The sequence below is a fragment of the Rattus norvegicus genome, chromosome 19, assembly GCF_021556685.1.
Source record: "Rattus norvegicus strain SHRSP/BbbUtx chromosome 19, alternate assembly SHRSP_T2T, whole genome shotgun sequence".
Taxonomy (NCBI): Eukaryota; Metazoa; Chordata; class Mammalia; order Rodentia; family Muridae; genus Rattus; species Rattus norvegicus.
In genome coordinates, this window is record NC_141552.1 from 63707069 (window position 1) to 63730225 (window position 23157).

The window sequence follows — 23157 nt, forward strand, 5'->3', positions numbered from 1 at the left end:
CAGTGGATGCCTCCATACCTGTCCTGGTTCCAGCAGACCCTCTCTAGGTCTGGAAACCCGTCCTGTCCCTGCTTTGAAGTTCATCTGTCCTGGAGAAGGTTTCTGAGGTCCCAGATTCTCAAAAAGGGTGGGATTTACAGACACCCAGCTGTTAAGGGCTGGGGGAATCCTCCCTATTCTAGGCGGCCCAGCGTGGGCCGAACCCTAGCAAGGAGAGCTAGGTGCTTCTTCTTCTTTTTTTTTTTTTTTTTTTTGGTCCTTTTTTTTTCGGAGCTGGGGACCGAACCCAGGGCCTTGCGCTTCCTAGGCAAGCGCTCTACCACTGAGCTAAATCCCCAACCCCTTGAGCTGGGTGCTTCTGTGTCCTCAGCAGGCAAGCATCCTGAGCTGAGAGGTTCCTCCCACCTTCCAGAACTGCCCCTAGCACTTTAGGTCTCAAATCCTCTCTCAGTCAACTTCCCCAAACAAACGGGAACTGAGGGAAAGGACCCAGAGAGCAAAGGCTGTATAGCTCAGGTTGCTGGTGGGGTGGGAGCGGGCAGCTGCTTGAGGAGGGGGGTGGGCAGCCAGAGGGAGGTTAGCTTTTAACCTCGGAGTCGGAATTAGCAGTCCATCCATACAGGGTACAGCTCGTTAACAAGGGGCCAGCCACATGGTGCTAGAGAGCTATTCCCACCCTTCAACTCAGAGGCCCTGCTCGGGATTACTGATTTCCTGGGGCAGGGAGTAGGGACAGTGAGGACCATCCATCTCCAGTGGCTGACAGTATTTCCTGGCCTGGGTGCACAAAGCTGGCTCACTGCTGTCCCCCTGTGGCAACCAGGGGTGTCTGTCACCCTTTTGCTACCTTCGACAGTCTGGGCTGAAGACAGACTCCTAGTTTGAGAAGCTGGGGAGGATACCTGGCTCACCTGCAAGCTTGTAACCTTGAATAATTCTGGGCAAGTTCCTCATCTGAAACCCCGGTTGGGGGTACGGCTTTCAGGGGAGCTACACTGTATAGGAGGGGGAGCAGCCACCTCTTAAAAAAAAAAAGCAAAACAGTTGGTGGTAACTCCTAGTGGTCACTCACAATTCTATAGGATGGCCAGGCAGGTTCTCAGCAAGCAGGTGACCGAACTTGGCCTCCTAGACACCCCTAGGGAGAAAGGTGCGACAAGATTTGGAGGAAGAGCCGGGTGTTGTTACCTGGGGAACCTAGCCCGCAGGCAGCGCAGCCAGGTGCGAGCTGCTCATTTACATGTTGTCCCCTCCCCTCCCCCAGCCAGTAATCCAGGTGGGAAAGGGGTTGGACTAGCCCGGGAGGTTTTTCATTTTGTTTTTACGGCTCGAGGCCAGTTGTTTCTTTCTCCTGACACCTCCCAGTCCCCCCTCCCCCTCCTGCGTACGATTCCCAGCGGGTGAAGGCGCCTCCCCCCGCCCCCACTCCCGGGGAGCCGGGTGCATCCCGGAGGTCGCGAGCGTCGTAAACTTGCATAGGCCACGCTGCCGGGGGCGACGCGAACTAACGCGTGGACCAAAGGCCGCTTGGAACGTGTGTAGGGCCAGGGACCCGGTGGCCGCAGGTAGGAGCAGCAACTCAGCCTGCCCTTGCCCGCCCGTTTCCCTTGTCGTTTGTGGTCGGCCAGGGGCTTGTGCAAGACTGGCCCGGCGTGCGCCCCCGCCCCGCGGCATCGGCGGCTTCTGCTGGCGCGGGCCCCGAGCGCTGCCCGCCGCCGGCGTCATCGAGAACAGATGGACGGGGGGTGCTGGCGCCCGCGCTCGCTCCCTGCGCTGTCCCGGCTGGCGCGGGAGGGAGGAAGGCGGGGGAGGCAGCGCGCGCCTGCCGAGCACTGCGCGGGCATGTCCCGGGGCAGGTTTGGGGCTGGCACCGCCGTGGAAAGTTGAAACCCGCAGCGGCGCTGAGGTGCTCCCCCCGGGGAGGTGCAGTGGCCTCCAGGCTCGAAAGTATGAAAGCGGAGGATCATTAGAGAGCAGTGTAGAGAGGGCGGGCGGGGGAGACCCCGGGACCTCGCGACGACCTTGCCATCTCTCTGGCTGCTCCTTGCGCGCTTGGTCCGGCCGAGGGACCCAGCCGGGCTTGTCCTATAACCCCGCGCCTCCCGGGTGGTGGGAAGGGGACGTCCTGGGGACCGGTCGCGTTGGGGGCGGGGACGCTGGGGCCCAGTCCCTCTCCGCGCCGCCTGTGGGTGCCGAAGAATTTCAGGACGCTCCCTGAGTCATCCCGGTGAAGTGCCTGGGTGAGGTAGGGTGGGTGGGGGCATCAAGAATGGGAAGGCGGTGCGCTGGGGCCGGTGGCGCGGTGGGTTGTGCCAGTTTCTGGAGGCGGCGGCAGCGGCCTCGCCTCTGACCGCAACCCCAGCTACTTAATGATGCCCCTGGCGCAGCGGCGCCTCCGTGGACTTAAGCTTCTCGAACATGGGCTCTTTAAAGAACTCGACCCCCCCCCCCCCGTGTGGCCTTCACAAAAATTTCTTAAAGATGGAGACTTTGCAAAACTTTGGGTCAGAGGCTCGTGGCCCCAGCTCTTAACATTAAATCCTTTAAAGTTGCGGTAATAGATCAGGCATCTTGGAGAGCGAGGGAGGCCAGCGGCCTATATTGTGTAGTCCCCTCCACTCAGCACAAGGAAAGTCCTCCTGAGCGCTGGGTTTATCCCTCCCCTCTCTTAGTGGGTGGCCAGGTGCCAGGCACTGTTCCAGGCGCTTGGGGAGGCGGCTTTGAGGCTCAGATATGGCAGGCGGAGAGGAGTGTTGTAAGCCACTCCTCTCTACTCTTGGGAGATGAGTGGCCCGCGAAGCCTCGAAGAGGTCCCCCTCGACTGTCCAGCCCGGGTCGCCAGGAGCGCGGGGGCGGCACCTACCCGGCGGGCTGTGACCGCGCTGGGTGCTCCGGGCGGTCCGTCGGTGCGCGCGCGTGCGCTTGCGGCTGAAACCCGACACCTCCCGCCGGCTGAGGTCAGGGCGCCGGGAGCGAGCCGGGGCCGGGGAGTGGGCGGCGTTGCGCTTGGGTGTGTCCTCAGCGGCGACAGCAGCAGGTGTTTCTTGGCCCAGGCCCCGGAAGCTCCACCTCCCCGAGCGGCCGAGCCGCCGCCGCACAGCCCCGGGTGAGATAAGCAGTTCAGACAAACCCGGGCGACGGTGGCTCCGGCATGTGTCAGGCGCGGCGGAGCAGCGGGGCCCTGGCATGAAAGGTGAGCGCGCGGGTAGGGGGGTGACGGGGGTTCCCTCGCTCTTCCCCTACCCAAGTTTGTGGGCTCGGGAGGGGCGCCAACGGCCGGTGCCAGGTCCCGCGGGTGCGAGGTACGAGAAGCGCGGGGCGCGCGGCCGACCTGAAGCCACACTCGCGGCTGCGCGCGCGCGCTGGGCGCAGCGAGCTCTGCGACCGCGGAAGTGCGCGGGGAAGTGTGCGGGGGCGGCTCCGGGGCTCGGGGTTGAAGCAAAACTTTGGATGGGGCGGGGGTGCCCAGGCAGGTGGTTGGATCGGTGTGGGGGACGCCTTGCCTGGGATGGCAGTTCAGGGGGCCTCCGCGACCCCGCCCGGCCCTTCCCGCTCCGCCTGGATGCGCCTCCCCGCCCCCCGCGGCCGCGCTGACGGCGAGTGGCCCGCCCGAGTGGAGCCGATTCAATTATATTGCAGCACCAGAGACACCTCGTCGCCCGCCGCCTCTCCGGCAGGCTAATTAAATTCCCTTCTTGGAGGCGGAGCGGGAGCTGGGCTGCCCTCCCCGCTGCCCGCCTCTCCGAGCGCAGGGAGGTGGAGGGGGCCGCTTAGGACTGCGAGGAGCAGGCTAGGGGCCGCAGATCTGGGTATCGGAGCCCGGAGCGAGCGAGGGGCGCCCCCGCGCACCTGCCACTCGTGGTGGGGGTGCCAGCTCGAGTTGGGTCGGTTTGGTGCTTGCAAACCAGCCTTTGTCTCCATGCGTTTAAAGCACACTAAACCCTTGCTAGACCCCTGCAGTGTCTTATCTGTCGCGGTTGGGGCCCACACAGGTTGGGGTTTGAAAACAAAAAGCGGGACCACCAAATGGAGGGGGGGCAAAATACAAGATCCTTTTGTAAAGGGGGCCGGAACAAAAGGCGCAGCCTCACTCTAGGAGGGAGCATCGGGCCTAAGCCGATTTCCAGCAAAGGGGACAAAGGCAGGAGGTCTTGGCTGGGCGCTTGGCAGTGTCTCAGTCTCTTGCCTGAGACTGTTTTACCCCCTCTTCCCTAGGAAGACAGGGCCCCCCCTGGCGAGCAGCCTTCCCTGGGCGTCCGTGTTACTTAAGCTTGGCTACTTAAGTGTTGCTCAGCCTGTGTTTACAGCCGCCCCCACCCGCAGGCGGGGAACCTGAGGCGCAGGCTGTGTCTGACTCAGCCGCTCAGTCGCCCCGCCACAGGTGAGGGGGGCCGGGGCACAGGCTCCGACTGGCAGCGTGTGTCATCTGCTGTGCTGGGTGTCACGCCCCACCGGGTGGACCGGAACAGGGTTGCTGGCAGGCTCACCCGATCGGGTTCTGCTGTGCAGAAGCAGCTTGCTCAACACTTCTCACAGGCACCGGGTCACGCCTGACCACCTCCTGGGGGGTGCCTTGATGGCTTGGTACAAGGTTGGCTTTTGTCGCCTGGTCTGGCAGCAGGAGCGGAGGAGGCTGGGGGAGGGGGGAGGCGCTGGTGAGCAGCCAGCCAGAGACCCGGGGTCAGCCCCGCCTTCGGAAAGGAGGTGGGAGGCCTGTCCTAGCTTTGGGCTCTGTTCTGCCTGCCTTAGGGCAGGTTCTGAACCAGGAAGGCTAGGAGGCCAGATCAGGCCCTGACCTGTTGGGGGCAGTTATTAGGATCCTGACCGGTTAGGGTTGAAAGGGGGTGTATATATATAGTTCCTTTAAACTTAACATTTTAAAATTACTAGGAGCCAAGCCTTGTCAGGCCCCCTAACCTTGGGGATGACCTGGGGCAATTCTGTTTTTAATGGGGTCGGAATGTCAGGAAGGTTCCGAAAAAGCTTGACCCTTTGGAAGCCTCTGTTGCTCTTGGCAGAGCTGGCAGGCAGGCAGGCCTCTGGCTGTGAGTAACTTCCCTGTCTCTCTGGAGGAAGTTGGAAGCTGCAGATCTCAAAGGGCTGTGTGGTTTGCAGAAAGGCAGCCACCTCAGGACTCTGCACCTCTAGCCAGAGGAAGGGGGAAGAAGAGGTCTGCGCCTCTTTGTGGTGGACCAGGGGCCTGCACCTCCTCCAGGCCCTCCATCAGCCCCAGCCCGCTGAGTCCCCAGCTGGCCTTGACCCTTCAGGCAGGTGTGGTCTATTTCCCTGCCGTGGAGGAGGTCTAGCCTTGGCTCCCTGCTGGTTCCCCCCCTCCCCTTCCTAGAGACTCACTGTGTAATAATAGCCAGTTGCCACTTTTCCCCCTTGCCCCCAGGAACCCGCAGGGGCTTGTGGAGTGAGCCAGCAAGGCCGGTTTTTCCTGGCCCCATCTGCAGCCTTGGAATGCCCAGCCTGGGTTACTCCAATGCCTGGTGGGGTTGGATAGGAGCCTTCTGGTGGGGGGAGCACGTTAATTACCCGTGTTGTGGCAACAGCCACAATCCCTCTATGAGGCCTAGCCCACGTCTTTCCCTCTCCCTCCCTCTCCTGGGATCTCGGGTCGAGAGAGCATGTTTAACCTGCAGAGAACCTCGTCTGAGGTGACATTTCAGCCTGGTGGCTGTGCGGCAGACCTGCCGACTCACTTTAATTTCTGCCCCCATGGAGTCTCAGATCTCCTCGGCCTGGCCAAGTGCAGCCCGCCAGTACTGTGCTGGCTTCACTTCCCACGCTGGCCTTTCTCCCCCCGCCCCCAGGCACACAGGCCACAGCCTGGGAGGTGACGCTTCTGAGTGTTCCTGTCAATGAGAATTTATCGAGCGCCTCCTGAACCCAGCCTCGCGTTCGCTCGCTGCTGGGAGGTGTACAGACAGATGAAACGGGAGAGCGTCCAACGGCAGCTCTTGGCGGCTGCCAACGTGCGCTCCGGAGGCCTTTTAATCTGGCTTCTTGCAGCTTCATCTCCCCACAATCTCCTCACACTCCCTCATGCCCCCCACCCCCTCCACCCCAGCCAGATAAAGCTACTTAAACAGCCCTGTCTGGCAAGTCCCTGCCCTTGTGCAGGTTGCCCCCGGGTCTGGACTGCTCCAGGTGACAGCCGCCCCTCCCTCCTCCATGCCTGTCTCCCTGTGCCCGCCTTTTAGAGGATGGAGGAATGACAGCTAGCCTCCGGGAGACCAGGACTGAGGCCAGGCCTGAAGGAATGGTTGTAAGTAACAGGGAAATCTAGTGGACACCAGAGTCTGTTCTCAGTCACCACGGAACTGTGGAAAGGGTTTGGATGTTAGGGATTCTGGGGAGGGGGAACACCAGTAACTGGGGAATGGGGGTGTGTGTGGAAGGGGGGGTTCTGGTTTAGGAGGATCCTTATTGAGGGAACTTGGGGGGGGGGGAACGCGTGTATCCAAGCCAGGCCTCCATTCAGATGAATCTTCATCTCTGGGGTGGGACCTAGTATCTGTATTTGTTTGTTTACTCTTTTTTTTAAAGATTTATTTACTTACTTAATGTATATAAGCACACTGTAGCTGTCCTCAGACACACCCAATCCCATTACAGATGGTTGTGAGCCACCATGTGGTTGCTGGGATTTGAACTCAGGACCTCTGGAAGAGCAGTCGGTGCTCTTAACCGCTGAGCCATCTCTCCAGTCCCCCTTGTTTACTGTTTTTTAAAGGTTTATTTTGCCGGGTATGGTAACACACACCTTTAATCCCAGCAGTCAGGAGGCAGAAGCAGGTGGATCTCTTGTTCCAGGAGAGCTGGGGCTACCCTGTTTCTAAAAAGAAAAAAAAAGTTTATTCGTATGCATATGTGTGAACGCCTTCATGAATGTCCGTGTACCACTCATGTTCAGTGCCCGCAGAGGTGGGAAGAGGGCGTTGGAGTCCCCTGAACCTGGAAATCTAGATGGTTGAGAACCACCATGTGGATTCTGTCAACCAAGCCATTCACTCTGGGAGTTGCAAGCGCTCTTGACTGAAGAGCTATCTCCAGACCGTTTTTATTTTGTTTTATTTGTTTGAGACATTCTTGCTGTGTTGTTCCAGTCAAGCCTGAAAAAGTCCGTAGACCAGGCTAGTCTCAAACTCAAGGTATACACCTCCGCCTCTTGCCGCCAGGCACCATTGTAAAGGCGTGCTTCACACCTGGACTGACAGACTTAGTTCTTGTGAGGTTTTCACTGTGTAGCCCAGGCTGATGTCAGTCTGTGTCGTTTTGTGATAAGGCCTCAGAGCGTCTGAGGATGACCTTGATCTTCTGGTTCTCCTGCCTAGACTCCTGAGTGCTGGGCTTACAGAGTGAGTCATCACCACCTTTCTGCAGCTGAGGATTGAACCCAATGCCTGTGCTTGCTACGCAGGAACTCTTACCAGCTAGTCTGGGATTCTTTTTCGCTTTGTTTTGGTTGTCTGGAACTCTCTGTAGACCAGGCTGGCCTCCCAACTCACAGAGATCTGCCTGTCTCCCAAGTGCTGGGATTTAAGGTGTGCATCAACACAGCCCAGCTGGTCTTGAACTCTTGATCAGTCCCCATGCTTGCCTTTGGGCCTCTGCACTGTCTTACACCCTTGTTTCTCGTGCTGGAACATCCTCCCCCTAGAGATGACGACAGGGGTTTTGTTGGCCTAAGCATGCCCAGAACCTACCTATTACTCTGTGGCTAGTTCCTTAAGTTACACTTAGTGGGAGCTTTACAGGTGCTAGGTCAGGGGGCAGGGGGGAGTCATGCAAGCGACTGATGGATCCCTGGCTATGAGATGGCCATGGGGGGAGCTCAGACAGTGGACTGAGGCCAGCATTTGAGAGAAGAGCTAACATGGGGGGGTGGGGGTGGGGGGTGTCAACTGGCTGATCTGTATTCTCTCAGCCTGTGTGTATGTAGCCTGGTTTTGTGGGCCTCAGTGGCGGCCTCCAGCCTAGGGCAGGTGGCGTGTTACTGGGTGTTTAAGGGGATACCTGGTACCCACAAGCTCCATAAAGGGTAATGGTGTCCCTGAAATTTCAACAGAGATCCAGGTAGTCTGCCCTCACGGTGAACAGCAGGGGAACCCTTTTTCTAGCTATAAATTAGCCCCTGTACCATTCTGCTGGGTGGATGGTCACCTTCTGCCGGATCGCCAAAACCAGCTCATGCATGCCTCACCCCTGCACCTCCTGCTCCCTTCCTTGGTAACCGTAGCCTAGACTCGGGGGTCTGGGTTTGGGAAGTACTCCAGCACACAACAGCCCCCTCATTTCTGCCCCTCTGCGCTCACATGGTGGGCCCGCGGCTGCAAGCAGCAATAAAAGGAATCGATCTGTACGCTTTTGGTCAGAGCCGTATCGATGTTGGACAGGTTAAGCCGTCCCAAAGGAAGATCCGTGTGTCGGCCTGAGGACAGCGGGCTCACCAGGGGGGCGGGGGGAGGGGCAGGCCGGGGCTGCAGGTGCAGCTCTCGGGACTTCTTTCGGCTAAACCTGGGCTTGTCTCTTTCCTTGGGGAGGTGGGGGTTGGGGGGTTGGAGGCCAAGCCCTGATAGTATCCTGCTGCACATAACTTGGGGCAGGTGTCTTCCTAGGATCTCCCACGGCGAGTGGGCACCCTGGATCCATGCAATTTCTGGCCGGATGGGGATAACCTGGGTCTGCATGCAGAAGGGCTCAGGCGTCTTCAACCAGGCTTCCTGCTTGTGGTCAGACATTGGACCCATGGGGGCAGCATTGCCAGGCTTGGAGAAAAGCCAGGCTCCAGGTTCTCCTCTGTCCCGACTTCAGATCTCTCCCTAAGGGACAGGTTGCTGGTGTGGAACGAAGGGCCTGTGTAAACAGAGTAGATCTTTCCCAGTCGCTGTTGGTGTGTGCCTGTCTTTTGTTTTTGTTTTGTTTTGTTTTGTTTTGTTTTGTTTTGTTTTGTTTTGTTTTGTTTTGTTTTCGCACTCGGCGCTGTGCGGTGTTTTCCCCGTTCGTGTATGGGCAGGAGGGCCCGGATAGTAGCAGGTGCATCTCCAGGTGCGGAAACCTCAGGTCAAACAGTTAGGCCAACCCCCTTGCCCCTGTCTTCTGCCACCTGTTTGGTGGCAAAGCCTGGCTTCCTCACGCCACGGCTGAGAAAATGGTTCAAGCAACCGCCTTCCAGTCCCCACGGGTTGGGGAGGCGTATGGTGGTGCAATTGTTTCCCTGTCCAGGTGACCCTGCCTCAGTTTCTCTTTTCCTGAGTGAGCTTTTCCAGAGCTCTCTATGCAGGTTGGTAACCAACCGTGCCCTAGTCCTGGGGCCTCAGACAGACCTTGTCATTTTAGGCACAGGGTGTGGCCCTTAACTAAAGAATAGCTAAGGTTTCACTAGCTGCTTGTCAGCCACCGAGTTCAAGGTGCCGTGCAGGAGTCCCTGACTTCTGATGTCTCAACTTACTCTTTGAACTTTATGACTGAGAGCAGTGCACGCTGGGTAGAAATCGCACTTCAGTTTTTTGGGGTGGGTGAGTGTGTATGTGTGTTGCCGGCCCTTTCGGTTTTTTAATTTTTAAAAAAGATTGTTTATTTTCATTTTAAACTTACAAGTATTTTGCTACCGTGTATATACATATGTGCACCATATGAGCCTGTGGTGGCCTCAGAGGTGGGAAGAAAGTGTTGGGTTCCCTAGAGTTAGATGGTTGTAAGCCACCAAGTAGGTGCCAGGAACCCAATCCAGGTCCTCTGCGAGAACAATAACTTAATGGCTGAGCCATCTCCCTAGCTTCGGCCCCAGCCCTTTTATTTTTGGTTTTGAGAAAGCCCTCAATCTTTGTTTTGTTCTGTAGCCCAGGCTGGACCAACTGTAGCCAACTGAGTGTAGCGATGATGACCTTGAACTTTGACCTGTGTATAGATCAGCTTAACTGCCCTCTGTCCTGGTGCTGGGCTGTAGCTGCTGTCCACGGTTACCTGCTGGTGACAAAGGGAACTTCGTTGAGGGGACAGTGTTGAGTTGGTTGGGGGTGTAAATGCTTTTGTGGTTGTTGAGACAGGGTTTCTCTGTAGCCCTGGCTGTCCTAGAACTTGACTAGGCTGGCCTTGAACCCATAAGAGACCCAACTGCCTCTGTCTCTGCTGCTGATATTAAAGGCGTCTGCCACCATGCTCAGCTGTTTTCAGCCAGAACCCATGAAATGAGCTGGAGAATCCTGGGAAATAAACTGGGGCATTCTGGGAAATGGGCTGGGGGGGTGGGTTCTGGTTGACTGGAAGTTTGATGGTGTCCACACCTTATGCGTTAAGCCTTCTTCCAGCGTGACTGTTCTCAAGTGGGACTCCCTGGTTGGCCAGGTGGGAGAAGGGGATGTGGAGGTAAGCCTTTTAAGTCTTTAAGGCAAGTTAAGCAACCCTGAGCTGAAACCCCTAATCACCGGTTGTAAACACTGACATCGATTCAGAGTAGAAAAGTCTATACCGCGAAACTGTTTCATACCCCAGATTATTAAAATTACCATGCAGGGCTGGGGATGTGAACAGTTGTTACTGGTCTGTCGTGTAGGAGGCCCCGGGGTCACTTCAGGATTGGGACTGGAGAAACGTGCTTCGAGTGCGTACTGCTCTCAGAGGGGGCGAAAATTAAGTTCCCAAAACCCATGGTGGGATGACTCTTGTCACCCGGGGGTGGGGTAGGGATCCAATGCCCTCCATATTCTGGCTGCCCCAGGCACCTGTGCACGTACACACATACAAATAAAAAGTAAATAAGTTCACGTTAGGCCGTGTGTCTTTGTGTGTAGAAAGCAGCTTTGGGTCTTGAATGTAGACACGTGCTTCTCCCCACAAGGTAGCTTACTATAAACATGCAGATATTCCAACACCGAAACTCCATGCATTTCAGGTCAGGACTACACAGCCCACAGTGACATGGAGAGGCACAGTGGGACAGAGGTGCCCCCTGCTCCTTTGCTGGTTCTCACCTGCCCCTGGGCGGAGATGTTGATGAGGGCAACTTAGTCCTGTGCTTAGCCAACCTTGGCTGTGAGGGTTGTCTGCTCACGTGGAGTCTCTGGTAGGTTGTTTCCCAGGGAGCTTCATTGGACCTGCTGCAGGGTAGGGTCAAGTCTGGGTTGCACTCCCAGCCCATTTTTGCCAGAGGTTCCCAGTTAGAACTCTGCAGGATGTGGGGTATGCTTAAGTAGCCAGGATGACTTGGGTATAGGTGGCTGGTCACTCAGAGGAGCGAACGCATGCACCCTGGAGACGGTGACCACACGCCCTGGTTTGTAGCTGTTTGCGGAGGAAGTTTTTCTCTGATGAAGGAGGCCCTCTTGGCCTAAGGTAACTTGGGTTTTTTGTTTTTTTTTTTTCCCTGTTGATTATTTAATGGTGTCTGGGCATGGCATGTTGGGTTTTGAAGATGGTAGATTAGTCTGTCAATCCCTGAGTGACTTTGTTACATAGTACTGGGGCGGGCTGTGAGTTAGGAGTTCGCTACTCAAGGAACTCTGAGGCCGGGGTAGGAGGGGTCTGTAATCTTGGGTTAATGCAGTTTACATACAAGCCCCAAGGACTCAGCTGCCATTTAAACAGCTGGGAGAGTGGCCCTTTGTGTCTAGGCGAGCCAGCTGTCCCTGGGATACATCCTCGTCCCAAAGGCGGTCTTTTAAACTCTATGTTGCTTTGTTTGTGTGGACATCGCTGTGTGCATGTGAAGGACAGAGGCCAGCCCGTGGGAAGTTGAGCCTCCTTCCTCCTTCAAACTGGAACTGTTGGGCTTTGGTGGTCAGGACCTTTCCTGCCGGCCCCGGGAACGAGCCACTTAACTGCTTATAATCCTGAATCTGGTTTGAGAGATGGGTGGATTTGCTGTCATCTGAGAGGGACCCAGTGTTTCTAGCTCCTGTGGACTCCTGACTGCCCTGGGCTGCTTGTGTGGCTAGAGACTGACATTGGGACCCCCTAACTTGGGGATTTGTGGGTTTTGTGACTCAGTGGCTTGAAAGGAACTGAATCTTCATTTTGACCCAAATTCCGTACTAAGGTTGTCCCCCCGGTTAAACAACTTAAAGATGACTTTAGGTCGGGGAGAGTTACACTTAGACCCCTCTATGTCCTTTATAGCCAGAGGAAGCAGAACATGTTGTCTCTTCTCCCCACTGAGAACCTGAGGGTGACCCTCAGAAGTGCCCAAGCCTGTGTTGGAGCTGTCAGCTGGCTGGGACCAAGGGGCTTCTGTGCAAACCATGGCTGCTGCTGCTTCTTCTTTTTTTTTTTTTTTTTTTTTTCTTTTTTTCGGAGCTGGGGACTGAACCCAGGGCCTTACGCTTGCTAGGCAAGCGCTCTACTGCTGAGCTAAATCCCCAACCCCACCATGGCTTCTTTTAGGGTATGCACCTACCTCCTGGCTAGAGGGGAACAGCCTGGCCTTGCTGTCCCCATCCCTCTTTCAAGAATCCACCTGTGACCATGGTGTCACCCATGGCACCTGCTTAGAATGCCAATAGGTGGCTGCTGTGTGCCCAGGTTTGCAGTTCTGGGGAAAGGTTTTGTAAGGCTTCTGTCCCTACTTCTCTGCCTAGCCTCCAGCCAAAACAGGAAATGGGAGTGGAGGGCCTGTCTTGGAGCCTGGGAATCTCTGGGGAACTGGGTGTCACATGGCTGCAGTCTCCCGCCAGGTGTCGACCACTCAAGGTCTGGCCTTGTGACCTGCTGGCCCCTGGCCTGCATCCCATGGAGACTTGGAGGCTCGTAGCCTTAGTCCTGGACAGATTGAGTGTTTGTTTTTGGGGACTCAGGGAAGGAAGCCAACAGCATGTGCTAAAAGGGCTCTTTGTGGCCCGTGAAGCCTGAAGGTGCCACGGACCACTTGGGGCTCACTGAGGTGTACAGACACTGCTGCTGGCTGGCTGGCTGGTATTGCCTCCCTAGCAGCATGTACTTTTGTCTTCCTCATCCTCCTGTCACCAGGTATGGCGTGTGGTGGGCTCCCCGGGGTGGCTGCCTGAGCTGTCAGAGCCAAGTGCTGTGGAAGGGTCTCTGACCCTTCTTTGGGCCATTCCCACCTCCCCACCCCCACCCCTGCCTAGTGGGTGCTGACTCGGCGTTTGTTACAGGACAGACTCAGGCCTAGATGAGATGTGGCTCTCTCCAGCCTCAGTTGCCCTCTGGGTAAAACACTGGGACTGGCCTGGGTAATAGCAGAGTCTCTGTGTCCGGGAGGCAGGCTGAGCCAGACAGAGCAGTCTTGCTGAGGAGAGGACACCGTGAGGTCCCTAGTCCCTGTCCCCAATGTTAGCAAGCAGCCACGCTGAGCCATGTAAGTGGCCATCTGTCTCACCTGCCTGTCGCCGTGGTTGGTGTGTGGGGTCTGCTGATGTGAAGGGTACCTGTGGGTAGCATTATGGTTTTAGAAGCCATGTACACACGCCTGGCTCCAAGCCAGGATCACCTTCCGCTGCTGTCAAGTCACCGCCATCGGGGATGGTGCTGGGCTCTGAACTGTTAACTCTCAGCGGTGACCACTGGTTTCCCAACCTCAGGGGCCCCTCTTCTCCGGTGGGTTTTGTCTGCCGAGCTGGTGTGGGTGGCTGTGCAGCCCTCCTTCATCTGCCCACGCCAGGCTTCTCACGCACGGCAGCCACTTAGAATAATCGCGTCAAATGTCGCTGCCATCTGTCGCCAGACTTCATCCCTGCTGCCGCCAGGGAACCTCTGAGACTCCTGCTCTGTTGCTTTGTACCTAGTCAGGTGATTCCTCAGAGCCCCGTGTCAGCTGGCTGCATACTGACTTGTGCAGTAGGGAAGCTGCAACGGCCACAGAGCCTCGTGGCTCTTCCCTCCCTCCCCCTTCCCACTCCCTCCCCACCATGCGGGGGCCCTGCAACCAGGGCCTTGAGCACTCTACTGTTGAGCTATCCTCATCCTTCTTTTTACTTCTTGTTTTTAAGATGGGTTTTCACTAAGTCTAAGTTGTTGTCAAACCAGTGGTCCCCCTGCCTCAGCACCCTGAGTTCGAGTGCCATCCCTCAGTATTACCCCTTTCTTTGCACCTTTTCAATCCACCCTGTGTGGGCCTCCTATCAAGCCATACTCACAAGTTTTTCTGAACACCAAGACAGCAGGGCCTTTGATAGCCTCAGGGTGGACAGGGAAAGGCTTGGGGGGTACGGAACGGTCCCCATCTTCTACCCTACCATGACTTTGGGGAATCCCAGAGGCTGCTTACACTCCATGCATGCTGTGGGCAGCCCCTCCTGTCCTTATCTAAGGTGTTGAGGTGGGTAACCTCTCCTGTCTCCCTCCTTCATTATTCTGCCTGGCTGCCTTATTTCCCCCTGACCCACAGATCAGAGCCCCTGTCGTACCCAGGCCACCCCCAATCGCCTGCTGCTTTCTCTGCTTTCATGGTCTTGGGTCAGGAGTCACCATCTGCTCTGCTCTCCCGCTCTGATGCCTTGTGGAGGGGGGTGTTCCTTTGGGAACTGACCTTGGGAAGCAGTGGCAGCGGGGCAGTATTTAGCAGCCTGGGGGGGATGGGTACGCTCACCATTGAACATCAGCAGACCTCCCTGCCCCCACTCTGGAGAAGCTGCCTCACATGGGTCCGCTCAGAACAAGCTGGCGGCACACATAATAATGAATTTATTATGAAGCCGTCCAGGCTCTGGGGATCACGTGGCACCCACACTACTGCAGCCGCTAGGTCTCTGCAGTAGGGTGACCCCAGCCTTGTTAGAGCTACAGAAGCATCTGGGCCACGGGGATCACAGGGCGTGGGGTGGGGGTGAGGGGACGTGGAGCCTGAGCTGACCCAGCCTCTTGCCTGTTCACAAACATTTCAGTGCTCGGTAATGAAAAACCGACGAAGGGGCAGATGGAGCATCCAGGTCCACACTGCCTGAGAGTTTTGCTCCGCTGGGCACAGCTTCCCTGGGTGTAATTACCCCAGGGTGAGGGGCTGCTGGGGGAGGAGGGGGGCGGATTGGTGCTTGAACCAGGCCTTCAGAAAATTCATCTCAGCTATTAGCTGGTAATTACAGAGCAGAAGGAGCAAGCCTGAGGTCTGGTGCCGGGAGGAGCTGGGATGAAAGGGACCGTAATTACGGCCTCACCGGGAGGGAGGCTGGGCTGATTAATAACTCCTGACGTACAGCAGGAGGGAAGTGGCATTGGAGACCCCCCCTGTGTACCACCCCCACCCCCATGATCCCTGCTGGGGTCCACTGTACAGGACCAGAGCGAGGTGAGTTGAACAGTATCACCTGCCTGGTGCTCTAGGATCTCCTTCCTTGGCACCACTGATGCTCCTGGCCATGTTGGAAACCTAAGGGAGAAATCGGGCAGGCAAGGCGTGGTGCACCGAGGCAGCCTGGCTGTTCCTGGCTATTTTGTGGAGATAGTGGCTTCTGGCAGAAGCCCAAGCTCTCAGCACTGGGTTCTGGGTGGCTGGGTCTAGAGAGAGGGAAGCCGGGGCTGAGTTGAGAGTGAAATGTTTGGATGAGGCAGCAGGGAGGAGCCTGTGTGGAGTGCCCAGGAGGCCACTTAGGTTTCCGCTGATGTTCCCACTGAGCTGCTCGCCTGGAGAGCATGGAGCGCAGGCAGCCCCAGGCCTCATCCATCACAGGCCCTCGCACCACAGAGCTTACTCCTGGTAGGATAATGAATTCACATGAGCCAGCCCGGGTTGACGGCTGGGAGCGGAGAAGTTCATAAATACCCCCTAATGAGGGCAGGGAGAGCAGGCATCCCGGGCCCACCTCTCTCTTTTCTGCTGCCCCTGCCTGCCGCACCTGAGCCTCTGTGGACGCTGTCTGTTGAGGTGGCTTCTTAGGGCACAGAAGAGACACCTAGTGGGGTCTAGGCCAGTGGGTGAAGGGGACTCTTCAGCTCCCCCCAAAATTTGGCAGCGTATCCTCTTCGGTACCCAAGGCTGTTCCCCACCCCTCCCCCGTCAGCCCCATGTGCGCATGTGAGGAATGGTGCTAATTTTAGACTCCCCCTAATGAAGCCTCTCATTTGGAATTTTATTTTAAGTAAGCTGACATCAGAGCAGCTCCCCGGGCTGGGAACATACTGATACCTACAGGACCTAGGCTTGGGGGACTCCCTCACCCCCAAAGGTGGGAGGAAGGGGCAGTCGTGCACTGGGCACGAGACTGCTGGAGGCCCCAGGAGCATGATGGGGACCTTGATGGCAAATGGTATGGAGAGATTCTGCCCACCAGAAATCCTGTTCTCTGCCATCCTGCCAAACCTGGTGGGTCCAGCATATCCTCTCAGACCCATGAAGGCCCGCTCAGTGGCCCAGTCTCCTCCTCAGATTTAGGGAATGGGCCTCCAGTTGTGCAGTGAGCTGTGGCTCCTGGCATCGCAGTCGGCCTTGCTGCCCGCCTGGTGCGGTTGGTTGGGTGAGGCCCGGAAACTTAGATCCGCCTGGGTCTGAGCTTGTTTCACATAGGACATAAGTCTTCTTCCCTGAAGTGGGCCTGGGCCTGCTCTGACCCACCCTTGGGCTGGGCCTTCCCATTCATCTGTGGACTGTGGAGTGAATCCAAGGACACCGTCCCTGAAAGGAACAAGGGGTAGAGGTGCATAGTGGTTCCTGGGGTGGCTTTGCAGTATCGGTGGAGGCTGAGGGTCAAGTCTGCTGGAAGATTGGTGTTTCTTTCATATGATGAACTGAGGTGAACAGCTCAATCCAGATCCTGGCAGAGCTGGCGTAGGGAGTAGATTAGTGTCTCCTAGTGCCTGCCTGGAGTCTGTGGGTCCAGAACAGAAAAGGCTTAGCTGGACTGATCCAGCTCAGTGCTGCCTGGCTGCTCCAGGGACTGGAAGGCAAGAAGGGGGTACCTTCATCTCCCCAAGCTTAAAACAATGTATTCGTTGGAAGTGAGTTGTCAGAGCCATTCACACACAGAGTTGTCTCTGTGTCATGGAGGGATGAGTGACAAGACTTGGGGACGTGTTTTAAATCACTGGAGTCGTGTAGTTCTGAGTGATGAGGCACGGCGGGGCTTGGGCTGAGGACTGATGTGAGGGGAGTAAGAACATTATTACCATTCAGCCGTGATAGCACACCTGGCCGCAGCCTCAGTACACCTGTTAGAAGCCTCAGTACACCTGTTAGAAGCCTCAGTACACCTGTCTGCGGCTTCAGTACACCTGTCTGCAGCCTCGGTACACCTGGCCTCAGTTTCACCATCTGCAATCCTTGAGATCCAAGGATGACTGAGATGCTGGCCACAAAGAGGGGTGGTGTAGACAGTGGCTTAGTTTCTTGGCTACTTCCTAAGCTCCCCGTGTGACTGTCTACATCACTGGTTCTGAACCTTCCTAACACTGTGACCCTTAACACAGTTCCTCCTGTTGTGGTGACCTCCAGTCATAAAATGATTTCGTTGCTACCGTATAGCTGTAATTTTGCAACTGTTAGGAATTGCCATGTAAATAAATACCCACTTTTTCGATGGTCTTAGAAGCAACCCCTGTGAAAAGGTCATTCAGCCTCCCAAAGATGTCGGGACCTACAGGTTGAGAACCCCACTAGTTTAGAGAGACACCCCCCCCTCCTGTTGGATTTTCTGAGCTATCCCCAGGATGTCATGGCTGCCCGATCCTCTCTACAGAGAGGGTCTGGTGTGGACACAGGTCAAGGCTCAGCAGCCTGCTGTTCCCGGACATGACCCATGCACCCAGAGGACCTGGGCACAACTGGAATCCAGCCTGCTTGCTCTGGGAATCCCTTGCTCTCCCGGTAGCAGCCTTGCCGCTGTGCACAACCTCATTGTCCTTGTTGTCCTGGTGGCCTTACTTTGGGTGCACCCGTGTGGAGGAAGTGGGAGCCAGGGGAAGTTGGGGACACTCACGAGCAGTTGTTCTGTGGCACGGTCTCTGTGAAGCCGCGCCTCTTCCCACAGATGACTGGAAACAGCTTGGTACTGTATGGGGACTGGAAACCTGAAGGAAAGAAAGTGGGAGGTGGCCCCTGGCACCCTTTCCTAAGCATCATCTTCCCTCTGAGAGAAAGGCCAGGCTACAAAGTAGTTTGGAAGGCGCATTCCATTCTCTAGTGTTTTCAGGCCCTGACACCTAGGGAAGGACTTCACTAGGGCCACCATTCGCTCCCACCTGGGGGAGATTGGAGATGAGGAAAATGTTGAGATTATTGGATCCGTCCTGAGAGAGATTCAGGCACTGGGTGTGCGTTGACCCCACAGACAGACAGACCGACCTTAGTTTCCTTCTCTGTGCTATGGGGCAGTTGTTGAGCTGGCCTGCTGTTGATGTCAGCCATTCCTGTGCCTGTCCGCTGCTGCTTGCTTTGCCTTATCAGTTGTCCAGCCCCCGGCCTCCATCTCTCTCCTCAACCCTTGGGTCTGGTGGGGCCCTGCACATGGCGCGTCGGGGTACTCTGCGGGCCTGGCTCTGGGGAGCTGGTCCAGTGTTCAGCCCTCACCGGGTGCCTTCACACCCGTGGGGCCAGCAGGACTGTGGAGATGGGTCCATCGTCTGCCACGCTGGCTGTGCTCCGCTCTCGTGGCCCCTGGCTCTCACTGCATGCCATTGCCTCAGCGCCTTGGCGCTGGCGCTCTGCTCTCTGGGTGACACTGGTTCTTCTTTTCCTGTTTCAGGCATGAGCCATGAGCCCAAGTCCCCTTCAATAGGGATGCTTTCCACGGCGACCAGGACCACCGCCACCGTCAACCCCCTCACCCCCTCGCCACTCAATGGCGCCCTGGTGCCCACCGGTAGCCCGGCCACCAGCAGTGCGCTGTCGGCCCAGGCTGCGCCATCCTCCAGTTTTGCTGCCGCGCTGCGCAAGCTCGCCAAACAGGCAGAGGAGCCCAGAGGTAAGAGGCACCAGGCCGCCAGCTTGTGGGATGCCCCCCGCCCGCCATGCATCTCTGGCTGGCTGGCATGGCCACGGGAGACAGCTGTCTGCAGCCTGTGGTGCACCTGCATCTCCCCTCCCACACCACATCCAGGCAGAGCTCCGCCCCCATACAGCTGTCATTCATACCTCTGGCCCTGACCCCCTGACCTCTGACCCCTGACCCCAGCCCCGCGCCCTGCTTCGCTGTGCCTTCCTCTCTGCCTGCCTCTGCCCTCCTCAGCTTCAACGGTACTGTAGAAGCTCATTGGTGGGCAAGTGGACTTGCCATCAGGACTTGCCATCAGGACTAGAAATTGGCCTTCTGAAGCCTCCAGAGCTGGGGACATTGTGTTGCTTTGGGCAAAGGCTGGCTCTTTCTGAATTCAGTCTTGTCAGCACAAGGTTCTCTTAGGTCCCCTTTGACTCTGGCTTTAGATAACTTCTTGTGTCCTGCGATGACCATGCTAGGGACTACCAGTGAATGGCACAGTCAGTTTAAGCCTGAGCACGTGGGCTCTTTAGATTCTGGTAGCTCCTGGACTCGCTGCTCAGAGACAGATGGCCACAGCATGGAAACCAGGAGCCCTATCTCATAGGCCCCGGGCCTATGGGTTCTGCAGGAGTCATCAATGGCTTTGCTTACGCTCAGACTTGCGGAGGATTGGAAGCCTACTCTGGATGAGTAGGCCAGGATTTCCTGATTTCCCAGAGTCCTCTGCCCTGGTTGCCGGCAGAGGTGAGGGTGTGACTGGAACGGGCCGTGGGGAAACCAGAGCAGGAAGGGAAGTAGTCCGTGTCCACCCAGTGGAGGACAGCTGCTGCCAAAGGACCACACCTGAGCCAGCCCACCTTGGTCGGGTGCTGGCCCGGTTCTGGTGACCCTGAGGAAGAATCTGGTCTGCCCACTTCTGCCGTCCTGGGCTTCTCCCATTGTCCAGCACAATCCTGGGGCCAACTGGCCGGGCCAAGTACCAGAGGCTTCGTGCCTCAGTGAATGGAAATATGGCCGGTAGTGAACAACAGGTGCATTATCCACCTCGCCTGTCACTTCTTGGCTGTGACCTGGGCATCTGATGCCCAGGGACTTTGTGCCACGCCGGGACAAGGAGGCAGGGGCTGGCAATGCTGCTGGCCAAGGCTTCTGTCCACCGGTTTGTCTCCTCTGAGTTCCCCTTGTGCAGATGGAGAGACCTCAGGCTCGGGGTGCTTAGTGTCTGTGGATAGAGGGTAGCTTGGGGACTCTGGGACATCCTGACACTGGTGTCCAGCTAGGCCTGGGCCCTGGTCTGCTACCTTCCCGGAAACTGGGTGTCTTGGTAGTGCAACAAAGTTAAGGCCTACCCCGCTATCCTTCAGGGTCTTGTCTGTGTCGCCAGGACTTGTAGTGATTCTTCATCGCCTCAGTTTGGACCTCGTATTGCTGGGATGACATGTTGTGCAGATACTGAAGCTACCCGCTCAGAGGGGTCATGTTGTGAGACCAGAGTCGTGGCAGTGGATCCTCCTGTCCCCTGCGACCTCCAGCTGTCGTGAACTTTTGCTAGGACTTGGACAGTTGGAACTAGGCATTTCAAGCAAGTGGCCCTGGCAGGAGGAAGCTTCTCGTTTAGTACGGTGCAGGAGGCTTGGTTTGAGAGCTGTGAGGTCTGCCTCCCGGGCTGTGGGTTGTCAGTTCATTGGAACTCTTGCTAAGCAGCTGCTCCCAGAATGCTTCACTCCTCAAGCCATATTTTAAATGGGGGAGGTGGGTGTTGTTTGTTTTTTTTTCCAGAGGGTTTCTCTTTGTAGCCCTGGCTGTCCTGGATCTCACTCTGTAGAGACCAGGCTGGCCTCACAATCAGAGATCCGCCTGCCTCTACTACCCCACCCCCCCACCCCTGCCGCAGTCCTGGGATTAAAGGCAAGTGCCACTAACCACCCGGCTTAAATATTTTCTTGAGGTCAGGTGTCTTTCACCCCAGGTTAGCCCGGCACTGTCTGTAGCTGAGGGTAGCCTTGAATTTCTGATCAGTGGATGGATGATGGGTATGCAACAGTATATCCGGTCCCCAAAGCACTGGGGAATCACATCTAGAGCCTCGTTTGTGCATGCTAGGCGAGTGCTACCCCTGAGCCAGACCTGCCCTGCTCAGCTGTTGTATTCGTACACCTCCTCGATGGCATCCCAGAACAGGTTTTGTGTTCCCCGAAGGGTTACCTCAGCCCCTCCCCGGGGTCCCCCGGCCTCGCTGTTCCATTCTCTGCCCCACTATGCAGGCCATGCATCCTTCCTTTGCTGGTCAAACGGGTGGTGGTGGGGGAGGGGGACAGCAGCGGGGGGGGGGGGGGGACAGGCACCCTCGCTGGGCCTAGCACCTGGTGTCTCACTGGCTCTTCACTCCCTGCCTCTCTTGTCTGTGTCACTGGGAAAGGAAGTGAGGATTGAAACGCCCATCTTATAGGCAAATCCGGGCTTGAGTTCGGAGGCCCCCACAGGACAGGCGTCTGAGCTGCCTCGCCTGAGAGCCTGTGGTGGTTCTCGGCCCACTCCACAGCGGAGGAAGTCTCCTGAGTGAAGGTGGGGGTCACCTCACAGAGGCCTTGCTCTTTGTCCCCTCCATTCCTGAAGCTCTGCCCCGTGCCCACCTCCCCTTCCTGGAAACAGTTGTATTTCTAGCTATCTGTCCGGGCTCGCCTAGGCCTCCGCCGATGTTCCTCTTCATCGAGTCTCAGGGGTGACGTTTAAAAATTCAATCCAGACAACGCAATCAGCACGCCGACTCATTTTCTCTGCCCCCAGAGAAAGGCAGAGGGGGGGGGAGAAGAGAAGCTGGCCCCTCCTGAGACCTCCGTGGGGGCCCCATGGGGGATATCCCAGGCTGATGGCTCAGTCACACACAGGTGGGCCACGTGGGGGGCGTAACCTGAGTCTTTAAGTTAAGGCATGGCCAAGGTTTGGCAGAAGATCCTGGGGATTCGCCCGGCCAGGTCCAGTACTCGTCCTGGTACTTCTAATCACTTGCTGGGCCCTGGCGTGTAGGCCTAACTCTGAGCCTCTGCTTTTGCTCAGGGCCAGCAGAGCAGACCACCTCTGGTAGTCTGTTGATCCAGTGAGAACATACAAAACAGAAGCAGATCACGTAACTTAGTGGGGCCCCCCATGACTCCCTTCCCAAGTGCTGTCTCCATGGCTCCCTGTTAGTTCCTGCCACCATTTCCCTGTCTTGTTGCCCCTGCCTATGCCCCACCCCCAAACTCCGTAAACTTGGGAGCACCCAGGGGAATCTGGTCACCTGTCCTGGGTCCCCTGCTGCTGTAAGCCTAGGCAGCTGCTGGTCCACTGACCTCTGGCCTCCCTGTGGTGCTGCGTGGGGACTGAAGGTAGAGGGACCACCCTGCCTTCTACACTGGTTTCTGGGAGGAGCATTGGGCTGGGGACCCCAGGCCAGACCCAGACTGGAACCCTGGATCCATCCTGCCCTGGCTATTTAAGCCACTCCCGTTACTGTGGACTCCTAATGTACCCAGGCTGCTCAGCTGTCCTGAAGCTGCCTCCATCCATGTGTGGCAGGCAGCACTGCGGCTCAGAGTCGCACTGCCCCTCCCCCCAGAGGCCCTTAAGCACGGATTTCGTCTTTTCCCTGTGTGTGAGCCCAGCTTGGAGGTGGGTGTTGGGCATTTGTACCAACCCTGTACTCCATGCCGTCCTGTAGGGATTTCCATCTCTCGGTGACATTGGCCCAGCTCCCTTGAAGGGCAAGCCTCTCCTTCCCCCCACCCCCCACCAGAGTGTTCACCCCTTCGGGCAGGGGGCATTGGCACCCTCCGGGAACTTATACCTGGAGCCCTGTCTCAAGCCACCAGCCTGGCCCCATAGGCGGTTCTCGGAGCATGGCTTCTATGAGAGCAAGCTGTAGAGCCCCCACCACAGCCCCCCACCTGTGAGAGATGAAACTGGGGGCTGCCAGGCAGGGCCCAAGCTGTGTGGCAATCTGCTCATCTCCCACGGGGCCCTGGTGCCGTCTGCTGAGGGGGGTGGGGCTGCGACGGGAGCCCACATGTCCTTGGCTGATCGTCAGGAGGCCCACACAGCCCCAGAGCTGTGTGTCCCTCAGTTCCAGTACACCTGGGGCCTTGGGCCCTCCCGTTTCCCAGGAAGCACGTGGGTGACGAACCGCCTTATACCTGGCTGCTCCGCCACTTTGTCACCTGTGGGGATCTGAGTGACAAGGGCAGCTTACAGTGGTTAGGCATCTCCCAGTGCTCTGAGCTTTCTGGAGGTGTTTCCCGCCTGCTGGCCCTGT

General features: G+C 57.1%; 1 protein-coding gene across 11 annotated transcripts in view; it reads left to right on the forward strand.

Annotated features, from left to right (window-relative positions):
- Gse1 (Gse1 coiled-coil protein) overlaps window positions 1-23157 on the forward strand; it is a 355080-nt gene that overhangs the window by 308593 nt on the left and 23330 nt on the right. For 5 of the 11 annotated variants that reach the window (XM_087594689.1, XM_087594690.1, XM_087594699.1 and 2 more), the window contains one exon: window positions 18633-18851. The exons of 2 other annotated variants lie outside the window; for them this stretch is intronic. In XM_087594689.1, the coding sequence (XP_087450815.1) occupies window positions 18633-18851 (219 nt within the window). 11 annotated transcript variants of the gene reach the window in all.